This window comes from Lytechinus pictus, chromosome 4, assembly GCF_037042905.1.
Source record: "Lytechinus pictus isolate F3 Inbred chromosome 4, Lp3.0, whole genome shotgun sequence".
Lineage (NCBI taxonomy): Eukaryota > Metazoa > Echinodermata > Echinoidea > Temnopleuroida > Toxopneustidae > Lytechinus > Lytechinus pictus.
In genome coordinates, this window is record NC_087248.1 from 14,588,709 (window position 1) to 14,610,699 (window position 21,991).

The 21,991-nt window shown below is 37.1% G+C and overlaps 2 protein-coding genes and 1 pseudogene across 2 annotated transcripts; 2 read left to right on the forward strand and 1 right to left on the reverse strand.

Annotated features, from left to right (window-relative positions):
* Window positions 1-5,289: 5,289 nt before the first annotated feature.
* On the forward strand, window positions 5,290-8,525 carry LOC135153966 (very long chain fatty acid elongase 6-like; annotated as a pseudogene).
* Window positions 8,526-9,336: 811 nt separating this feature from the next.
* On the forward strand, window positions 9,337-10,309 carry LOC135153879 (very long chain fatty acid elongase 6-like). Its single transcript, XM_064098460.1, has one exon. The coding sequence runs from the start codon at window positions 9,439-9,441 to the stop codon at window positions 10,222-10,224; it is 786 nt and encodes a 261-aa protein (XP_063954530.1). The 5' UTR covers window positions 9,337-9,438; the 3' UTR covers window positions 10,225-10,309.
* Window positions 10,310-13,103: 2,794 nt separating this feature from the next.
* LOC129258404 (uncharacterized) lies at window positions 13,104-21,726 on the reverse strand. Its single transcript, XM_054896683.2, has 2 exons — window positions 21,229-21,726; window positions 13,104-17,837 (listed from the first exon to the last, which is right to left on the reverse strand). The coding sequence occupies exons 1-2, from the start codon at window positions 21,507-21,509 to the stop codon at window positions 17,198-17,200; spliced, it is 921 nt and encodes a 306-aa protein (XP_054752658.1). The 5' UTR covers window positions 21,510-21,726; the 3' UTR covers window positions 13,104-17,197.
* Window positions 21,727-21,991: the final 265 nt, after the last annotated feature.

The following is a 21,991-nucleotide window of genomic DNA, read 5'->3' on the forward strand; positions in this document are numbered from 1 at the left end:
GCTGAGGGAGACATTTCTCATGAAGTTGTGAGTGCGTCTCATCAGAAAAAAAAAATCGAATAATAGGCTGAGGCTGATCAATGCTTCATTCATTTACAAAATATTAATGATACATTATTGTCTCCTCTTTCATCTGGTGCAAGTCTAATGATATTGAAATACCTGTATGTACCCATTACACCGTACACAAATCTAAGCAATTGAAAAATACGCCCTTTTCCTGGGGAGTGTTTCATCAACATTATCGTCCGACAAGTTGTCAGATCTGACAACTTTCCTTGATTTTGATTGGCTGAGAAGCAATGTAACTATGGTAACTGTCGGATAATACAGGACTTGTCGGATAAAACGTCCGACAAGTCCTTTCATGAAATGCTCCCCTGATTTCTTTTCCAAATGTGATACTTTTGGCCCGGACTTTTGGATCGCCCGTTCAAAGAAAAAAACACAACTCTTTATGCGTTTATGTGTCAGACTCCTAAATTTTTCTCCTTTTTTTATTTGGATGGGCAGAGAAAAAAATTGTCTAAAAAAAAAGAAGAGAAGAAAGCAGGGGAGGTAGAAAAAACTCAGGTGCAGGGGTGGCGACTGACATTGCCCAAGTGGTGGGGGGGAGAAGAACGGGGAAAGCCGGGGGAGGACCTATGCAGCGCTTAGAAACAATATAGTAGAAGCGCTATTGTGTTGCTTGCATATTATTATTCAATTGAGAAAAGGGATGACCTTGCTCTCCGTCTAGGCCAATATTTAAAAAAAGGGGAAACGCAATTAATGCACTTGCCACCCCGCATTATGTGACACCGCCCCTACGTGGAGATCATTTAGACAATCACTAACCCAAAATACGAAGGATAGAAGAGATCATGCTGGGTTGTCTACTTGAACATGATGGCTCGATCAGAACGTCTGCCTCATGAACGGGAGGTCGATTCCCGGCCGAGTCATACCAAAGACTTTAAAAATGGGACCTTCTGCCTTTCATGTCAGGCGCTTGACACATGGAAATGGGGAATTATACCCTGAAGGAAAAACCAGTTCCACTGGACCAGTTAGACCAGTAGAATTTTAACTGGTAACTCTGGAAATTGGAACATCGGTTTACTGGTCTAACTGGTCATACTGGTCCAGTTAAAATTTTACTGGTCCAGTTAAAAATTAAACTGGTCTTGAATTACTGGAATTTTATACTGGTCTTGTTTCTTGTGGTTTTTACTGGTCTCACTGGTCTTCATACTGGTATCCAACTCAAGCTGGTCTTTACTGGTATTTTCTACTGGTCTGACTGGTCCTCGAACTGGTCGAACTGGTCCTCGTACTGGTCTTACTGGATCAATTTATTACATGCATAATGCATTTGGTTTGTTATATACCATGGTCAGTGAAATGTGATGGAAAAGATGGTTAGTAAATTATTCTTTCTGCTGTTATTTTAAATGTGATATATGAAATTACACATTAGTTCACACACTTATTTGGAAAGTTTTTAAACAACAATGAGTGCCATTGCAAGGATATTCCATTCTAAATCCCGATTTTTCTTTTTAAAATAGGAAATATGCAAATGAGGTAAACCACGTGATCAGCATCATCAGAATTACTGGTATTACTGGTCTTGACCAGTTCAATTTCAAACAATGAATTACTTTAGACCAGTTGACTATATCAGAGGAAAATATCTTGCTTTGATCTTAATCATAATTAAAGGAAATAATTATTTTAATGATAATGTTAATACTTGATAATTATGATAATATTAATAATAATTATTACAATATCGATAACAATGATAACAGTAATAAGAATTATGACAACAATGATCATAATAATCATAATAATAATCATTATGATAATTATAAGAAGAATGATGATAACAATGATAACGATAATAACTTTCTCTGAATTGCAAGATTCATTTTCCATAATTCGTCAAATGATCTGACTTGAAATAAAGTAATTATTTATTGGACCAGTAACACCAGTTTGATGAAAAACAATTTAACTGGTATTACTACTTTGCTTCAACTGGAATGTAATTGTTTGAACTGGTCTCCAGTTGATTTTTACTGGTCCAGTTAAAAATCAACTGGTCCAGTAAACATATACTGGAAACCAGTAAAAATCTACTGGAAACCATTAATTGGACCAGAAACACCAGTTTGATGAAACACAATTTAACTGGTATTACTAATTGCTTCAACTGGAATGCAATTGTTGGAACTGGTCTCCAGTTGATTTTTACTGGTCCAGTTAAAAATCAACTGGCCCAGTAAAAATATACTGGAAACCAGTAAAATTCTACTGGAAACCAGTAAAAATTCTTAATGGTCTTACTGGTTTTTCCTTCTGGGTAATGACATGTTATATTATGCAGGGCCCGCTAAAAGAACAGCTTACAGCCGAGTGGCTATACCTGGATAAATACTAAGAACTAAATGTTACTGCGGCAGTAACAATAGTAGTTACGTAGTCTATTCATCATTAAAACTTTCAAACTGTTCAAAACGAAAGGGATACATACAAACATAGAAGAAAGAACGCCGAGAGCAAGCAGGGCATACATTAATAACAGATTCTGATAACAAATTGGTATATATATATATACAATACATGATTACAATTACCCGGAATCTAAAGTATTCAAACAAACATGAAAATTGAAAGAGCTACTGTAGAAGAAGAAAAAAAATACTTTGCAATGGGCACAGTTGGATAGGCTTATTTCTCAATACAGCAATAAGCCTAAACCAGCATCATGCCAATGCTGATTAATGAATTAAAAATAATAAAAAAAACCCGGTATAATCACACTGAAAATGACGGCAATTTGACACCTTTTGATGCAGCAGCTAGGCTGGGAGCAACTTTGCAGTCAAGTCCACACCCACAGTAAAAAAAAATATTTGAATCTGTAGCAAGCAAAATAAACATGAATAATTCTGAAGATTTGATCAAAATGGGACGTATTTATAAGAAAGTTATGAAATTTTGAAATTTTGCTTATTTTCCAAAAAATATATAGAAATATATGCACAAATAATCAATCACACTTTGATTTGATCATCATACACACCCAATATCCAATTTTCCTTACTATGTTAAATTACAATATTTCAATATCTACAGATTTGATAATAGTACCCTGCTTGAATTACAAAATGTTTTAAGTCAGTGGCAATCTCACATGTTCATGGAAGAATAATTTTGTTTGAACACTGCAATGAGGAGTACTTAATTCCAAATATTTCATATTCAATTTCATAAAATATACAGGTTAAAGAAATGATGATTGGGTGAGGTCATCGGTTCTATTATATACCGACTAAGATGTTAATATAACGGTTATATTGAATTATTTAGTGAAATTTCTCAACTGTCATGCGATTTTGATGAAATTTCAGCCTACAGCTTGGTTGATTTTTTTTTTCTTTTCATTCAAGTAACCTTTTTGTTTGGGTGGACTTTTCCTTTTGATAAGATTTATGATACATGAACAGCATATTAGAGAGTTTTGCACTGTGATGTATAGAACGAATCTATGAACACAGTAAATGTATTGAAAATGCCCATCAAATGACAATGAACAGCTGGGCCCCGTCTTCATGGTCTTACAAAGAGTTACGATTGATCAGGGGCCCGTCTTGCAAAGAGTTGCGATTGATCGGATCAATCGCAAAAGTCAACATATAAAATGCATCTTTGTTCAAAAAAAATTTTAGATATGAATGTATATCCATTAATTAATTGCTTTCTTAACAATTTGGTGTGTTCTCCTTTGTTTACAAAGGACATTTTGCAAATTTCCTGTAGAAAATTTTTATGACACTGATGGATTTCAATAGAGTTACGATTGATTGGATCAATTGTAACTCTTTGTAAGACGGGGCCCTGATCGACCTCAAGTATATGGAAATCCATCAATGTCATAATTTATTTCTTAAAGAAACTTGCACAATGTCCTTTGAAAACAAAAGGAAGCATACTGAATTGTCAAGAAAACAGTGAATGTATGAATATACCTAATGTCTAGAAAATATTTTGAAGAAACATGTATTTTAGATGTTGGTGTTGCTGGCTTTCCATAGTTGTGATTGATTATATCAATCATAACTCTTTTTAAGACGGGGCCCATGTTTGCTGGAAGGTCTTTGTTAAATTGTTGGTACTAAACCGATACAACAGTTCCGTCCTAAGTTTCGGAGCTGACGACAAATTGAAAAACACGTCGTTTGTCCAGAGTCTAGGAAGAAACTGCGGCCTTAAATTTACAAATTTCCTACAGATACTTCGTGGTTGCTCTTTATCATTAAGGGCATTAGGCAATACATTTGTCTATGTTCTTGAAAGCGTTCTCCGAGGCGGTGCAAAAACTCCAGGTGTCAGTTACAGTTACACATGCAGGCGAACCCAATTCCAGGGCTCAGTAACACAAAGGTGTGAAATGGATTGCAAATATGAAAGAACCGAACTGATTCGTTCCCAGTCAGTATTTTAAACAGATTACCCATGCAACGATGATCTTGTTTGGTCATTGGTAATTGTCGATTGATTGCAAACATTTGTGTTACGGAGCCTAGACCGATCAAAGCTTCTACGTTATTTTCTAAGGCATATCATCGGGGAGGTTTAGCATGTTTAGAGTAAGTGTCACCGGTGCGCCTGGCTGGATAATGAATGTATAAAGGTGAGAGAAAAACTTGCCTTTACCGTTGACCCACCATCTATAATTATATTGTATGGTGTTTACCCGTCTGCATATAGAATTCATACGCAAATACGCAAACGAATTTTGACCGAGTAAAAATATTTCTTTTATTGAAATATTTTACAGGAGGGTAAGGTACATGTAATGCGCATCGATTTGAAACTTATTGAATAATTGAGCAGAGACACTGGGCCTGGGGCCTATAGGCGGGAGGAAAATATATCTTTAGAATCATTTATGTCAGTTGCAATTTTTATTTGACAAATTCTTTCTAAAGAGAAAGGGGAAGGAGAGAAAGAAAGAAGGGATGAGCAAAAACAGAGAGTACATTAGAGAGTAAAGAGAGACGAACAGAGGTCAAAAAGGGAAAGAGGGAGAGAGAGGGGGCAGAGCAGAGAGATTTTATTCTTGAATTACAAATACACCCAAAGCGAGAAAAAGGGAGAGAAAGATTGAGCAATAGAAAACAAAACCGACCGTCATCACTGCTAAAAAGCCTCACTCCTGAATCCGCTCACCCCATACGCCAAAACATGCAGACAAAACATGGTTCAATCATTCGTGTAAAACGCTTTTGAGGACAATTTTCATGATTTGAAAACCGAGTTCTATTCATTGAATCCAAACAACAAATGTTAAACTCGTTTGGGCAAACAACGATCACGTTTACTTATTGACCATGCACGCTTCATATTCAAAATACGTCGTACACCAGCTAACACAGTCTGCAAATATACCAGAGGGTGCCATCATCATCTGATTTTCATATTCATATAGGCCTGCATGGAATTTGGTGTAAACACATATACTGTATTATAGCAATTGGATATTCCGGCATTCTTTTAATTTCAAAATATAACTGAGTGATACTACGATAACGTCAGTCGACACAATGGTGCTGAGGAATTTATATCTCAATGGAGGATCATCGTTCGACACCCATTACCATGGGCAATTGCTCCGACAGCATTGGTGGGCTTCAATCTTTATCTCCTTGGCGTACATATTTATCATTTTCGGAGGAAAGCGGTTGATGTCCAACCGGAAACCTTTCGATCTCCGCCGTCCCCTCGTTGCTTGGTCGGGCAGCTTTGCTCTCTTCAGTTTCGCTGGTACGGTGGTGCTGCGTCGTCGAAGACGGGTGGCGTGCAACCATGTGCGACGCCAATTTCTTCAACGGGAACGTGGGCCTGTGGGTTTGGCTATTCGCACTCAGCAAGGTCCTCGAGCTCGGTGACACGATCTTCATCATCCTCCGCAAGCAGAAACTCATATTCATCCATTGGTATCACCACGTTACAACTCTCGTCTACTCATTCTATTTATACGCCGACTGTATGTCTGTTGGACGCTATTTCGGCACTTTGAACTTCATTGTCCATTTTGTGATGTACTCCTACTACGCCCTGAGTGCTGCCAAAATCATCAACAAGCCTCGTCAAATCAAGATCTCGATTACAGTCTTCCAGCTCGTCCAATTTGTCATCTCAATCGGCGTGTCTCTCTACGCGGCATTTGAACTTTCGGCGGGAAGGCACTGTGACATAAACTGGCTAAATATTTTCTGGACTACGGTCCTGTATGTAAGCTTTTTGTATTACTTCCTCAAATTCTTTCACGATGCGTTTGTCAAACGGCCTGAGAAGCAAAAGATATAGCGAAAATCTTTATCCCTATGTATCAGTTTACCTGAGTGTTTTGTTTGTGATGTAAATACGCACTAAAAATAATTTGAAATTATATTGCTTTCTACCTCTTGGATATACATCAACCAAACAAAATTAAGTTTATACGAACGAAAGTCATCTTTTTTCTCATTTTCATATAAGCTATAATTTCTTCAGTTTAACCGGAGATAAACGTTTTGAACCCTATTATAAATCATATTATATATTATTGTATTATTATTAAATGTAACTGTTCTTTATGAGAAAATATCGCGTAGGGCTATTAATCATTTCACCAAAGGTCATATTTTAGGACGACCCGTCGTCACAAATCAGTCACACTTTGGAGGTGTTTCAATATAGGCGAGTGCACGCGTGCCTTTGAAATTATTGTACACTGCAAAAACGCCGGTGTTAATTTAACACCAGCCTGGTATCTACATCAGTCTACATCCGATTTCGGAGAGGTGTTGAAACAACACCGATTTGCGTTAGGCTAACACCAATTTGGTATTTAAGCAACTCCAATTGGTGTTAAACCAATATCGATTTGATTCTTAACTGGTGTTGTTTCAACGTTTTATTAGTGTTGACAATAATATAGATTCCAAGCTAGTATACCCGCGTTTTTTGCCGTGTAGAAACTTTGTTAATGGTAGTTTCCTTGAAATCCTTGATTCTGAATGACTGTTGAGCATTGTTACCATGGTAGTTACCATTTGATTGCAAAGTTACTATAATATAGTAACTTTTTAGAGCCACATGACATGGTGCACTGTAAAAACTGTGGTGTTAAAACTGACACCAGTTGGTGTTAATAGAGGACCACACCCCGAGGTGTTAAAATTACACCCTAGAGATTGAACATAACACCAAAGAGTGTAAATGTAACAACCAAAGGTGTTGTAATAACACATATAGGTGTTAAACTAACACCATCAATTTAACACCGGAGTAAAATAACTGGTGTGGTCCTCTATGTACACCGGTTAACACCACAGTTTTTGCTGTGTGGCTCTGTGGTAAAGCGCCCGCCTCATGAACGGTAGGTCGTGGGTTCAATCCCCGGCCGAGTCATACCAAAGACTTTAAAAATGGGACCTCTTCCTTCTTCGTGTCAGGCGCTCGACGTAAGAGGATGGAGAAAGGCAATATGTTATGCAGGGTCCGCTGGAAGAGCTCACAGCTGAGAGTGGCTAATCTGGGTAAATAAGAGTTATTATTGTATTTATTATTGTATGCAACGGGGCCCAACAATAACGAATAAAAGGTACAAGTTTACACTCTTTGATGCAACAGGCAGGGAGCTCCTTGAGAGGCCCATGCAACCCAGTCAACAGTCTAAATGTCAAGTCCACCCATAGCCAAAAAAATTATTTGAATCAATAGCGAAAAATCAAACAACCATAATGCTGAAAATTTGAGAAGAATCGGACGTAAAATAAGAAAGTAATGACATTGAATTTTCAAATGACAATGAACAGCTGGAAAGTATTTGGTGAACTGGTATGTACAGCAGTGCATGTCTGTCCAGGGTGAAACTGCTATTTTGATTCACCAATTTCCTACAAAGACGTCGTGGTTGCTCTTTGTAACGAAGAGCATTTGACAAAACATTGTTCTATGTTCTTGAAAGCGTTGTTCATCGGCGTGCGAAAACACTCTAGTGTCACAGTTACACAGGCGAAACCAACTTAAGGGCCCGTTGCATAAAAGCTACCTTTGTCATACAATGGTAACTACCGTGGTAACAACGATCAGCAGCCAATCAGAATCAAGGATTCGATGCAAGTTACCATTGGATGGCAAAGTTATCATAATGGTAACTTTTATGCAACGAGCAACTGACCGACCAACGCTTTTAAGTTATTTTCTATGGCATATCATCGGGCAGGTATAGAGTCTGTTTCACCGGTGTGGCTGTATAATGAATGTTTAAAGGTGAGAGAAAAAAAATCCCTTTATTACTGACGCACACCATTCTATAAATATATTTTATGATGTTTACCCGTCTGCATCAATAAAATTCATTCGCAGTAAGTACGCGAATGAACTTTGACCGAGTAATAATATTTTTTATATTAAAAATTCACATGCAGTAGGGTAAGGTAATGCCCATAAACTTAATGAATAATTGAGCAGAAACACTAGCTTATAGCGGGAGGAAAATATCACTCTTGAATTATTTATGTCGGTTGCAATTTTTATTTTACCAATTCTATCCGGTCATCTAAAGAGAATAGGGGAAGGAGAGAAAGAAAGAAAGAAAGAAAGAAAGAAAGAAAGAAAGAAAGAAAGAAAGAAAGAAAGAGAGAGAGAGAGAAAGAAAGAAAGAAAGAAAGAGAGAAAGAAAGAAAGAAAGAAAGAAAGAAAGAAAGAAAGAGAGAGAGAAAGAGAGAGAGAGAAAGAAAGAAAGAAAGAATGGATGGAAGGATGGGCAAAAACAGGGTACATTAAAGAGTTAAGAGAGACGAACAGAGGTCAAAGGGAGAGGGGGAAAGAGGGAGATGGAGAATTTGAGAGATGGAGAGGTGGAGCAGAGCAGAGAGATTTCATTCTTACATTTAAGATACACCAAAGTGAGGAAATGGAGAGAAAGAAAGATTGCGTAATAGAAAATTGAATCGGCCTTCATAACTATGGATCACTAGCTGCTAAAAAGCCGCACTCCTGAATCCGCTCACCCCATACATGCAGACAAAACATGGTTCGATCACTCGTCTAAAACGCTTTTGAGGACAATGACATGATTTGGAAACCGAGTTCCATTCATTGAATCCAAACAACAAATATTATACTCGTTTTGGCAAACAATAACCACGTTACTTATTGACCCCCATGCACGCTCCATGCTCAGACCTACGTCATACATCAGCTCATATACAGTCTTCAAGTCATTTCGATGCCAGAGGCATTAGCTGATCATCCGACTGGCATATAACCCTCCGGAATAAGTACTGGTCATTGGATGTGACCAAATACTATACCGCATATAGCAATCGGATATTTCCGTATTCTGTTAATTTGAAATCATAACTGGGTGATGCTGTGATAACTTCAATTGAAACAATGGTGCTGAGGAATTTATATCTCAATGGAGGATCATCTTTCGACACCCATTACCATGGCCAATGGCTCCGACAGCATTGGTGGGTTTCAATCTTCATCTCCTTGGCGTACATATTCATTATTTTCGGAGGAAAGCGGTTGATGTCCGACCGGAAACCTTTCGATCTCCGCCGTCCCCTCGTTGCATGGTCGGGCAGCTTTGCTCTCTTCAGTTTCGCTGGTGCGGTGGTGCTGGTCAGAGACTTTGCGCGCTGCGTCGTCGAAGACGGGTGGCGCGCAACCATCTGCGACGCCAATTTCTTCAACGGGAACGTGGGCCTGTGGTTTTGGCTGTTCGCACTCAGCAAGGTCCTCGAGCTCGGTGACACGATCTTTATCGTCCTCCGCAAGCAGAAACTAATATTTATCCATTGGTATCACCACGTTACAACTCTCGTCTACACGTGCTATTTACACGCCGACTTTATGTCTGTTGGACGCTATTTTGCCACTTTAAATTTCGTTGTCCATTTTGTGATGTACTCCTACTACGCCCTGAGTGCTGCCAAAATCATCAACAAGCCTCGTCAAATCAAGATCTCGATTACAGTCATCCAGCTCGTCCAGTTTGTCATCTCAATCGGCGTGTCTCTCTACGCGGCATTTGAACTTTCGGCGGGAAGGCAGTGCGACATAAACTGGCTAAATATTTTCTGGACTATGGTCCTGTATGTAAGCTTTTTGTATTACTTCCTTAAATTCTTTCACGATGCGTATGTCAAACGGCCTGAGAAGCAAAAGATATAGCGAAAATATATACCCCTATTGTACCAGTTTACCCGAAAGTTTTCTTTTTTATGTAAATAGGCACTGAAATCATTTGAAATGTATTGTTTTCTACCGCTTTGACAGCCATCAACCAAACAAATCTAAGTTTGTATTAACGAAAGTCATTTAAATATAATTAAGCTATCATTTTCTTCAGTCTAACCGATAAATTTTTTGAAGCCCATTAGAAGCGACGAGCATTTCCCTCCCCATTCATAATAAGCATTTTACCAAAGGTAGCTGTTTTTTATGAGAAAATATCAAGTAGGGCAATTCAACATTTCACCAAAGAACATAATTATTTTAGGATGACCCGTCGTAGTCACTTATCAGTCACAAACTGAAACTACAACTATTAAAATGCACCCGATCTAGCTGCATTTAAGAAACAGGCTGCTGAGCAAAACATAAGTAAAGAAGTATATAAATATAGCGGCAGCGATTGCATGAATGGCCTGCACGTCTATAGCGTCTTTGAGGCGTTCAAGTGCAGTATTTACAAGAAAGTGTTTCAATAGGCGACTACGTGTGCCTTTGAGCGTCTTAGGAATATATTAAATTTATATCTAATCTATTAATAATGATAAAGCAGCTGACAAATGTATTGCAATTTTCGACATAGATACATTGGTCATCTAATAATTTATCGTAAAGTTTTGCGGAAGGTCGTCTATAACAGACCTTTCAGTGTTGCATTCCCACTAACGAATCTTAAACAGATTCAGAAGTTCATGACTCAAACTGATGCAATTCAATTAGCTGCAGCTGTATTGTTACCTTGAAGTATATGCCAAAGAAAAAGATAGATAGTATGGTTGCCTCTGAAGACGGTCAATTGCTTAAATCTTATAAGATTTGTACTGTTACTTGTAGGCATTATTGGAAATTACCGTGTATGTCTACCAGCATTTCCACTAATTCAAATCCCCTCATGGCAATAATTATGCATATTTATTTATATATATATATATCAAAATATAAATATTTCTTATTTATACAAGAAGGCCTACATCAGTCTACATTTCTTAACTATATGCAGAAAGTCAATATTATATTCTCGATTAGAAAGATAAGTTATCATCGAGATACTAAAAACTGCTTCTATTTCAGGGAGGATTTGTTGAGTTAATGATATACTACACCGTATGAGCTTATTTTACCGCAAATCAAACATAAAGAGGAACACCCTCTCAAGCCAGCATTACTTGACTGTTCGGATCGCATCTTAAATATAACCGAAGTGTGTAAATCATTGATAGAGAATTGATGTAATCAAATATTGGTTCAATTTGGATCCGGTAACATAATAGATTAATGGCTACAAAATTAATTATGTCAGCTTGTTGTGTGGTTAGCCGGAGACCTGCAGGTATGCTTATTAGCTATCAATTAATATGTTACAATATAATATTGATATTAGGCTATCGCAATGCACTGATGTCATGTTCAAGTTGAGATAGAAAACAAGAACCTAAATTATAAAGGCTTTGACGTCCCAATGGCCCGTATTCTGAAGTCGGGTTTAGCTTAAACTCAGGTTTAAAGTTGTAGTTTAAGTATGGGAAGCCAAAAGTATCAAATTTTTTATTAAGTTGTATATTTCTTATGTTTTACTGTGCTCTTTCCTGATTCATCGATGGTGAAGACAATCATTTATTTATACTTCCTGGCCATTTGTGAATGATTTGAGAGCCAAATGAGCTGAAGTATGATATCTCTACTGTTAGTGATTTATGTAACAATTGGCTATCCATACTTATACCACAACTTTATTTACAACTAATTGTAGCATTATTATAGTTTGCCATATTGCAACAGTTGATTGCATGATTTATTGTAAATTTTGTTGTTTATACAGGGCCATGATTTCATTATGTTCAGATAGGCCTTAATGAAATCAGAAGGAAATATAGTTTTTATAGTGTATTCCAAAGGACATAATTATGACGATGAATCCATATGGTGTTTAAATAATCGTAAATTCAAGAGAAGGAAGGAAATTTTAAAGATACAAAACTTAGTTGTGGACACTTTACAACTGCCATTACCTTCTTTTAATAGATAAATATAATTCCTTTGTAAGTGATCTTGCTGACACCCCCCCCCCCCCTTCCCGCAACTCTCATGTCCAAAGTCCACGTTTTAAAACCACCATCAGCAGATCAGGGCCCCGTATAACAGAAAGACAAGCTATTGATTGCTAAATGAAATGGCCTATCAAGATCATCGTTGCATGCGCATTTTGCTCATTATACTGATGAGGAACCAATCAGAATCTTTCTTTGAAATTAGCGATTATGATTTTTTGGGGGGGTCAGCCACCCCCCCCCCCCCCCACACACACACACACACACACCCTCCCACAAACACAAACACACTTTCATACCAGTTCCGCATCCCTATCCGTCTACACACTGTTATGTTGAGATTTACGTTTTGTTGGGGGCTGGTTCGACATAATATATTCTATTTCGTGGTGTTTAATTATGATGTATATTATAATAATAATTTGATTTGACTGTTATGTTGAGATTTACGTTTTGTTGGGGGCTGGTTCGACATAATATATTCCATTTCGTGGTGTTTAATTATGATGTATATTATAATAATAATTTGATTTCGTGGTATTTAATTATGATGTATATTACCAGCATTATAATGGCAATGTCAACAATTAAGGACTAAAATTGTTTTCTTTTCAAAGCCACATATGATTCTTTCTGTTTTGTTTTCAATTTATTTTCGATTTATTTCAATTCGGTTATTTTGTGACCCGCCCTTGGTAATTCTAATAGGCTATGTCTTTGAATAATAGAATAAAAACAAAGACATAAAAACTGAAATTAATATTTTTTTTTGGAGTATCCCATTCTTCATCTAGTTCATGGTGTATTGTAGAACTCAAGGTATTGTTCCATTTGTATGAATGCAATGTATGTTGGAACAAAATTTGTCTCTTGTGGTTTTTCATTATATCGCAAGTTCTGTATATCATGATAATATACATTATTCACAGAACACATTATACATGATTATCTCCAACAAAGTCCAAGTAATTTTGCGTATATTAATTATTATTATTCGGCAAATAATACAAAAATAAATTTTCAGTATAAACAATACAAAATAAGAAATACCAACCATTGGAACGCCAGGGACAGAAAAGGTTAACTGAATTACTGTGGCATGAAGCCTCCTGATTGATTGATTGATTAATTGATTGATTTATTACCCCATTGTGATATTGTATTTACACCCAGAATAAAAGCATACATGAACATGGTAAAGCAATATCAAAAAAAAACATTTTAATGGGCAAAAGACAAAATACAATAGAAAAGATAACGATCAAAGACTAGTAATAGTACAACACCAAACAAAAGCAATATTATTGAATGCAGGGACCGGTAAAGACCGAAGGACTATAACAAGGCTAATCCCCTATTTTTTATATATGATTATTTATATTACATACATACAGAAAAATATACACAAACTTAAAAACAAATCCACAAATTTTAATTACTGGTTTAAAGTGAAGCTAAGCTTATAGTGGCAACCCCTGCAACCTTTTTAAATATTTATGTTATAGAAAATATACAACCTTGTTCATATTTTATTATTAAATATTTTGTTACGTATTATGTATTTTCTTTTTTACTTTGTTTAATTTATGAAAAGTTGCAGAAACAAATGAAAATTAAAATATGCCGAATATAAAAACATCAATACAATTTTGAAAAATATCTAGCCCCCCCCCCCCCCCCCCCTCCCCCGCTCCACTCCAAAACTTCGTAATATTTGTGCAGCAAATGCTTCATAAGGTATTTGTTATTGAAATATCATAAGAAAATTATATTACAATTGCGATTTAAGTATATGATATTTTGGAGTAATATGAAAAGATCCGACACATCATACCTCGTCAACTCTTTCTGATCATGCTTGTTGTAAACACCCTGAATTTCTTCTTTTTTCCCCATTTAATGGCAATTTTTCAGTTAATGAGTCGAGAGCCGGATGTGATGGGCACCTTTTTAAAGCTCCATTTAACTGTCAACGTAGTCTGCTCAAAGAAGTTATTAGTGGAAGTAAAACATGCAAAACCAGGGACATGAGAAATGGTGACTCGACATCTGAATTTTTTCATAACTTGTTTCCTTGATTTACCAACAAATTCCCTCGATTTACTACTAATGTGCTCTATTGGTTTTTAATCCACCGTTAGTAAGCCGAGGGAACTATAGTTTGTAAAACGAGGTACAGAGTTAAAAGCCTAGAAAAAAAAGAGTTGTGAAAAAATATATATCATGTCACCTTAGGGGCACCGTACAATTCTGATAAAACAGGGGTGATTATTTTGTTCACCACTGTCGATTAGAAAAAGTTGAAGTATATACCACTGTGAAGTATACTGGTTATCATTGACAGATGGCGCAATTGCAGAGTTGCAGATTGCTGTGATTGGAGTACATCTAACCATGCTCTGAACATGGAGGTAACCTAATTGAGATCAGGGGATCGTTTTAAAAAGACCTGATGGTGACTTACTTAATTCAGTTTTAGTTTAATTGTAACTTAATCAAAAGTCCACAGGCAGTGCTTTACCCAGAGATTTAAGTTCGTAATAAAAAAATTCACAGGCAGTGTTTTATACCCGGGGGCAGGGGGTCACTTGTCCCCCCCCCCTCCCCCCCCAAAAAAAAATGGAAAGTGTCCTTTATCAAAATGAAATACCCTTTTGTAGTAGAACAATACATTTTAGGCTAGAAAATCACAACATTTTGAGCTCGCATCAATTATTGTTTAGTAAGGTACTCATTCTGTTCTTGGTTACAAAAGTACTTTCTCAGGTTGGAATATCAAAATTTTTCAGCTCGCCCATCGCGCTCGTATTATTTGATTGGTGAGATATGTATCCTATTCATCAATCACTAAATACAGTCCTTATCAGGTTTCTTTTCTGGTCAATATATTAAATATTTCAGCTCGCGTCAATTCCTTAGTTAGATTTACATCATTTTCATGATAAAAAAAATACTCGAAATGTTTAATTCTCATGTCTTCTTACATGAAATGTCTCAAGTTTGAGCTCGCGATTCGCGCTCGCATCATCTCGCAAGGGTGCCCTTTTAACATTAATTAACGCCATAATTGACCATAAGCGAATTCATAACTTTAGCTTTGAATTTTTTTCCAAACCGCTCGCTCGCGGAAAAAACATAAATGTATAGGCCTATCCTATCGATCAGAAATCGCTTTGGCCTTACTCAACTTTATTAATACAAACACACAGCTACTTCACGCAGATGATAATCTAATGGTGAAAATCCGTTTGCACCAAAATGCCCATTTTGATATATAAGTGCCCTTTTTACCCCCCCCCCCAAACGAAATTCGTCCACCGCCCTCGCTCGATCCACAGTTTGAGATGTCGTTGCGCCAAATTGCTCATTATTTTCAATCTGTTCAGAACATAAAATACGCTTTGAACACTCCGTACGGTGCTATAATCTCTGAAAATTGAAAAAAATTATTGATGTTCAAATTACAAAATTTTACGCCACCGGGCATAGTGGCTCATTCGTAGAGCGCCCGCCTCATGAACGGGGGGGGGGGGGGGCATGGGTTCGTTCCCTGGTCGAGTCATACCAAAGACTTTTAACAGTGGAACCTTGTGCTTTAATGGTTTTGCTAGGCGTTCATCATTTATATTGGAGAAAGGTTATAATAACATAATAGCGAGTGTTCGCACTGCGACGCAGGACGAATTCAAGAACATAGCAAATTATTAAAAATGCCCGTCAAATGACAATGAACAGCCAGGTGGTCTATGTCGAGAATTGTGAACCGAAACAGCAGTTTTGTCCTACGTTTCGGATCTGATGAAAAAAACAGCAAATATGCCGTTTGTCCAGAGTCCAGGGTGTAACTGCTGTTTTGATTCACCAATTTTCGACAAGAAATCTTGGTGTCACATTGTCATGAAGGGCAATTGACAATACATTTTCTATGTTCTTGAAAGCGTTCTGCGTCGCGGTGTGAAACTCCCTATGCTATGCAGGGATTTTATATGGTTTATAAAGAGCAGGTTAAAAACTGTGACTATATACCCTGGGTATAAATAAAATAATCAGTAGTAGTAGTAGTAGTAGTAGTAATAGTAGCAGTAGTATTAGTATTAGTATTAGTATTATTATTATCATATAAGTAGTAGCAGTAGTAGTAGTATTATTATTAGTAGTAGTAGTAGTCTTAGTAGTCGTAGTAGTAGCAGTAGTAGTAGTAGTAGTAGTAGTAATAGTAGTAGTAGTAGTAGTAGTAGTAGTAGTCGTAGTAGTAGTAGTAGTAGTAGAATATAGTAGTAGAATATAGTAGTAGTAGTAGTAGTAGTAGTAGTAGTAGTAGTAGTAGTAGTAGAAATAGTAGTAGTAGTATAGTAGTAGTAGTAGTAGTAGTAGTAGTAGTCGTAGTAGTAGTAGTAGTAGTAGTAGTAGTAGTAGTAAAAGTAGTAGTCGTATCATTATTATTATTATTCAGTGAGATAAACTTCGAGGTATCAAAATATGTTATCTCTATAAGGGATGTTGTAAAGGCTACATGTTTTGTTCTTCATACAGACATATTAAAGAGAGATTTCACTGCAATCGTAATCTTTTTTAAGATTGGTCTACAAATAATAATTTTACCTAATTGGTCAACAGGTTGAATAACTATTTATAGTTATGATACTTATCATGATGGTGGGGATGATTATGATGATGATGATGGTAATGAAAAGAAAGAGAAGGCGGACTATGATGATGATGATGATGATGACGACTTTGATGATGATGATGATGATGATGCTGATGCTGATGATGATAATTATTATGATGATGATGACGACTTTTATGATGATGAGGATGATGATGATGAGGATGGTGGTGGTGGTGATGATGCAAAATAAGATTTACAAAACACATAGTTTGCTCTGAAACATTTCCTCATAGAATGGCATCGAATGATCAACACATTTGATGACATCATCAGGCAACTTATCACGTGGTACCGATCCAAGTCCATCTGGCACGAAACGCGTGCTTGTGAAAGCTCTCTCATAATACATAAACATCTCCTTGAAGACGTTTTTACCCGCTGTGACAAAATTGTTTGGGATTTCACTCGTAGGTTTTAACTGAAGAAGCTTATCGCAGTAGGGGAATCCGACGGCGGTGCAGAATGCCCGGATGGTCGGTCCTGGTCGGGTAAGGATATCGGATGCATCGAGAACAATCGGGTTCGGATCGATGTTCTCTTTCACGTACTTCCAAAGCCGATGCTGATTTTCGTACCATTTCATTGGTTGATTATCGATCGGGTCATCTCGGATCAAATCGAAGTCGGCTTCGGAAGATATCATGCCGACCTCGGCATACTTCGACCCGGCTATCTTCCTAGCCGAAGTGTAAACCCGAGTCGGATCCCGGATGAGGAATGTGTATTTGTATCCTCCGGGAAGGCATTGGGGATCGATTGGATTTGATGCCATCTCCTTGAGTAGAATGAAGTCACCGTTGGCATTTTCAAGATCTTCCTTGATGGTTTGATATCTATATAGAGAGAGTTTAAAAACAAAAGATGACGAATTAATCAAGAACCCGTAGCGTATAGCAATCCAAACACTGTTAAATGTAATTTAAACAACGCTGTTTACTATGCTATGTGAATCGCACAGTCATTGTTAAAATAGTTAAAACAAGTTTTTAAAATCTTAAAAAACCATGCACAAATTATTGATAATTAAACATTTCAATTTAAACTGTGTTGTTGTTGATTCACGTATTAAACAGCCTTGTTTAAATTATTTTTGACAGTGTACTTTAATGTCCACAGATAGTCCCAGTAACAATGAACTTGGATGAAAGGAGAGCAGTGACTTATACATCCTCGTGACCAAATGAGCCTTGCTATTAAAGGCCTACATATTTTGTACAGTATGTTCGGACAGATTGTTGATTGTTTAGACAAGATGGATTGTTCAAGAACTTTCCTCATTTTGTATGTAGATTTCAAATTTCTGTGGTGCGTTTTTGTTATTTTACGTATCATTTTTTTCCTACACTTTAAAAACTATCGGGTAAAAATGCTCCATGAGGACAATTATGTGTCCAACCAACATTGGGCATTTTTATTATTCAGTGTGATGAAAATTTTGCCCATTCTAAAGTGATTGCTGCTTATTTTTTAACCTTACTGGACAATATGATTCCCGCATTGGGTAAAATACTGCCCCAAATTGGCTAGTCAGGTTGGACACATAATTACCATCGTGCTGGTTAAATTTTACCCAATATTTTTTTTACAGTGTTCACGGAGGCATAGTAGCTTGAAAGTGTATATATAAACATGTTCTATCCTTTCTGTATAAGCCTACTAAACTCGAATATTGTATAAATTTTAAGTGAGGGTTTCATATATTTTTTTTAAACTAAACATTTTGGTTACAGTCATGATGTCTACCCTAGTCCCATGTCTGCGTTCCTCTGCCTGCCTCTCAATTTGGCGATCTTCAAACCCAAGGGCCCGTACCAGTGGCGTACCTAGGATTTTTCACAGGGGGGGCAAAATTGGCCGCCCAAAAATTTGACAAGCAAAAAAAAAAAAAAAAAAAAAAAAAGGGGTCATCAATACAAAATTAAGATTTTCGTACCAGAAAAAATTTGACAAGCAAAAAAAAAAAAAAAAAAAAAAAAAAAAAAAAAAAAAAAAAAAAAAAGGTCTTCGAAATCTCGTCAGGGGGGGCAGAGTGCCCCCCATGCCCCCCCCCGTAGGTACGCTAGTGGCCCGTACAAACTATGGGGGTGGCGCCTTTTTTTTCCGTATCCAAGCGAGTCCGTAAGTCTGTTTTGGAGGCTTTGAATCAGACTACAAATCTTCGACCTGTATTTTTACAGAGTACATAGTTTTGAAAAAAAGCAAATTGTTTATTAGCATGTCACTCTAGCAACAAGTTGTTTAAGCTCTTCTGTAATTGTATAAACTTGTTAAACCACTTGTTTAAAAAGTTTAAACAAAAGTTGTTAGAGTGACGGACTTAAACAACGTGCTTAAAATTTTAAACAACGTTTTCACAGTGTATTGCCTCAAGTTTTAATTAAAAAATTACCTTTAAAACAAATGTTCAAGGCGAGACTCGAAACTGCATCAATAGCGCATCGTCTAAACGATCACGTCCCGGATCATGTCACACCAGTCAAGCTGAACGATGTGTCAAAAACTATGCTGTATCTTGTAGCCAAGAATATCCATGAGGCTTAGGGGTGTTGCAAGAAAATATTTGCGATCAATCGCAAATATTCTGTTATAATTTTACAGTTGATTGATCACTTTTAACTTTAGCAAATCAGATTACGCTCCTTGTTTCATGGAGCAGATTAGCAATCAATCGCAAATTCGCAATTTATTGCACGGCATATATGCTTGAAAATAGACTTGCAATTAATCGCAAGTTTCTGGCAACGCCCTATTAGTCTGACTACATAAACCCTATTATATCGCATTTCCCATAGACTTTGGTCTCGCTTGGCTATCATTAAAAAAGGGGCACTACCGGGGGCACGCGAAGGGGGTGAGACAAGGCAACCGAGTCGTAACCTCGTATTTTTTTCTGTTGAATAAAAAAATATACAATTACACGAGCATTTTTTTTTTCATTTTCCATGCATTACTAAATCATGGGGGCGTTCGTCCCCCCGTTACCTTAATCCCCATGGAGCAGCCCGTTCTACACGAGGGGTAGGCCTAGACTCATAGGTATTTTTATTTCATCATCGAGTTTCAATTTTATCTATTTCATTCGCCATAAAAACATGAGTACATACATATAAACGAGAATTAATCAAACACAATTAAAAGTAAGAGGACAAGAAAATACAAATACATTATATAAACGGTTTTATATTATGGGAATTGAGACGGCAAACCGCCTACCACTTTGTACTTAATTGTACATCAGTTAAAGCAAATACGTTATATACATTACAGAACTTAAAAGAGACGGTATACCCATGCAGTTGTTTTGGTTTTTTTTTTTTTGAATCCGAGTCGTATTAAATATCCTCCGGTCACGATATTTTGGTTGTAAGATTTTACAAACAAAAATGAAATGTTCGCCATAACAAAAATGAATGTTAAGCCATTTGTACATCTCTACCAAAACCATTTTATGGCATATATTAACGTAAGGGAATGTAGTTCCTCTTCGTTCATCAATATCATATTGATCTCGGTCCCCCCTTTGAGCTACATAATTTATATATGTGTTTGTTGCAGGGGAGAGATTTTAAGGGGGCAAGATTACGTAAAGGTGTGATCGTTTTTCCCCAGGTTGATGATTTGGGTCGGTTAAAGAGTTACACGACCAAGAGCTCTAGTTTAATGGTCTTCATTCACATTTCTTTCTTGTTCACTACCCCCCCCCCCCCCTCTACCACTTAAGAAAGGGGGCGGTCACCCCTGCCTCCCATATCACTGTACTTGGATGTACTCCTCGTGTAGGCATATACTTTTCCAACCAACTTTTTGAGTGGTATTCAGAAAGAGATTCCACCATTGATGTGTTGTAGCAGGTGAAGAGATTTATAAAAATGAGGGGGTTGTAGTACTTAATAATTATGGTAAACGATTTTGACTTCAAAAAGAAATTCCATCGAGTGAAGCGTGCGAGAAAAATTATATTCTTAAAATAGACAATAAATCATTCTTATAGATTTAGCAATTGATTTTGATGCATTCTCTTTTAAGGCTATATACGAAAAAAGAGGGAAGAGAAAACTAAAAACTATCATTCGAGGAAATTCGATACAGATTATAATGTTTTATGTACATGTATGAGCCTAACCAAACAAAAAGAAATTTTTTCGTCAAAATCTTGGGCGGTCTCCGTTCCACCCAACCAAAAAAACAGTGTCGTCCGTCAACTCTGGAGAAAATTGTACTCACGACATCCATCTCGGCGACATTCGGTAGCCGACATTTTTCTCCCAGATGTCGTTAGCCTCTTCGTAGACGGCCTCGTTGCCGACGATGTCGAGGGGAAGCTTACGACCCGTCGACGTGGAATAGTAGCCTCTCAGTAGAGCAGCATAGGAATAGATCTCCAGATAGACGTCCATTCCGTCAATGGCGCTCAGACATTTGGTCAATACAGTTGAGGTTGATCGGGGGACGCACCACAGTCCAACGCGAGTTGGTTGACGATTCGGTGGTCGATCCTGGGCCATGTCGGTTGGTCAAGTCGACCGACGTTATGAGAACTATATGTTGTGATGTCGGCTAAATTTATTAACGCGTTTAATTCAACCCGATGCTTTTATGAAAATAGATTGCGTTGCATGCAGAAATAGTGTTTACATGCCTAAATGTTTGGTAGGTATTCGCGGAGGGAATGACAGAGAGGTGTGTTTCACGACTGAGCAGTTTTGTCAGCAAGTTTTCAATGGCGAAATATTACTCACCGCCAATCAAACGCAAGGTTTTCAAGTCGCAAATATAACAACTACAGGAGAAAATATAAAAATTTGTTGTATTAAATGCTCTCCGGGGTGTGTGTATCCTGTATTTGTATCCTCAACCTTGCGTTTATTATCCTTGTCCCTTAATGATAATAATAATCATCATCTGGTTTTCACCAAAAAAAGGTCGACCTGACTAAGCAGAAATAGCATTTGGTTTGACTCTGAACTGTAAATGCGTCTATACAATT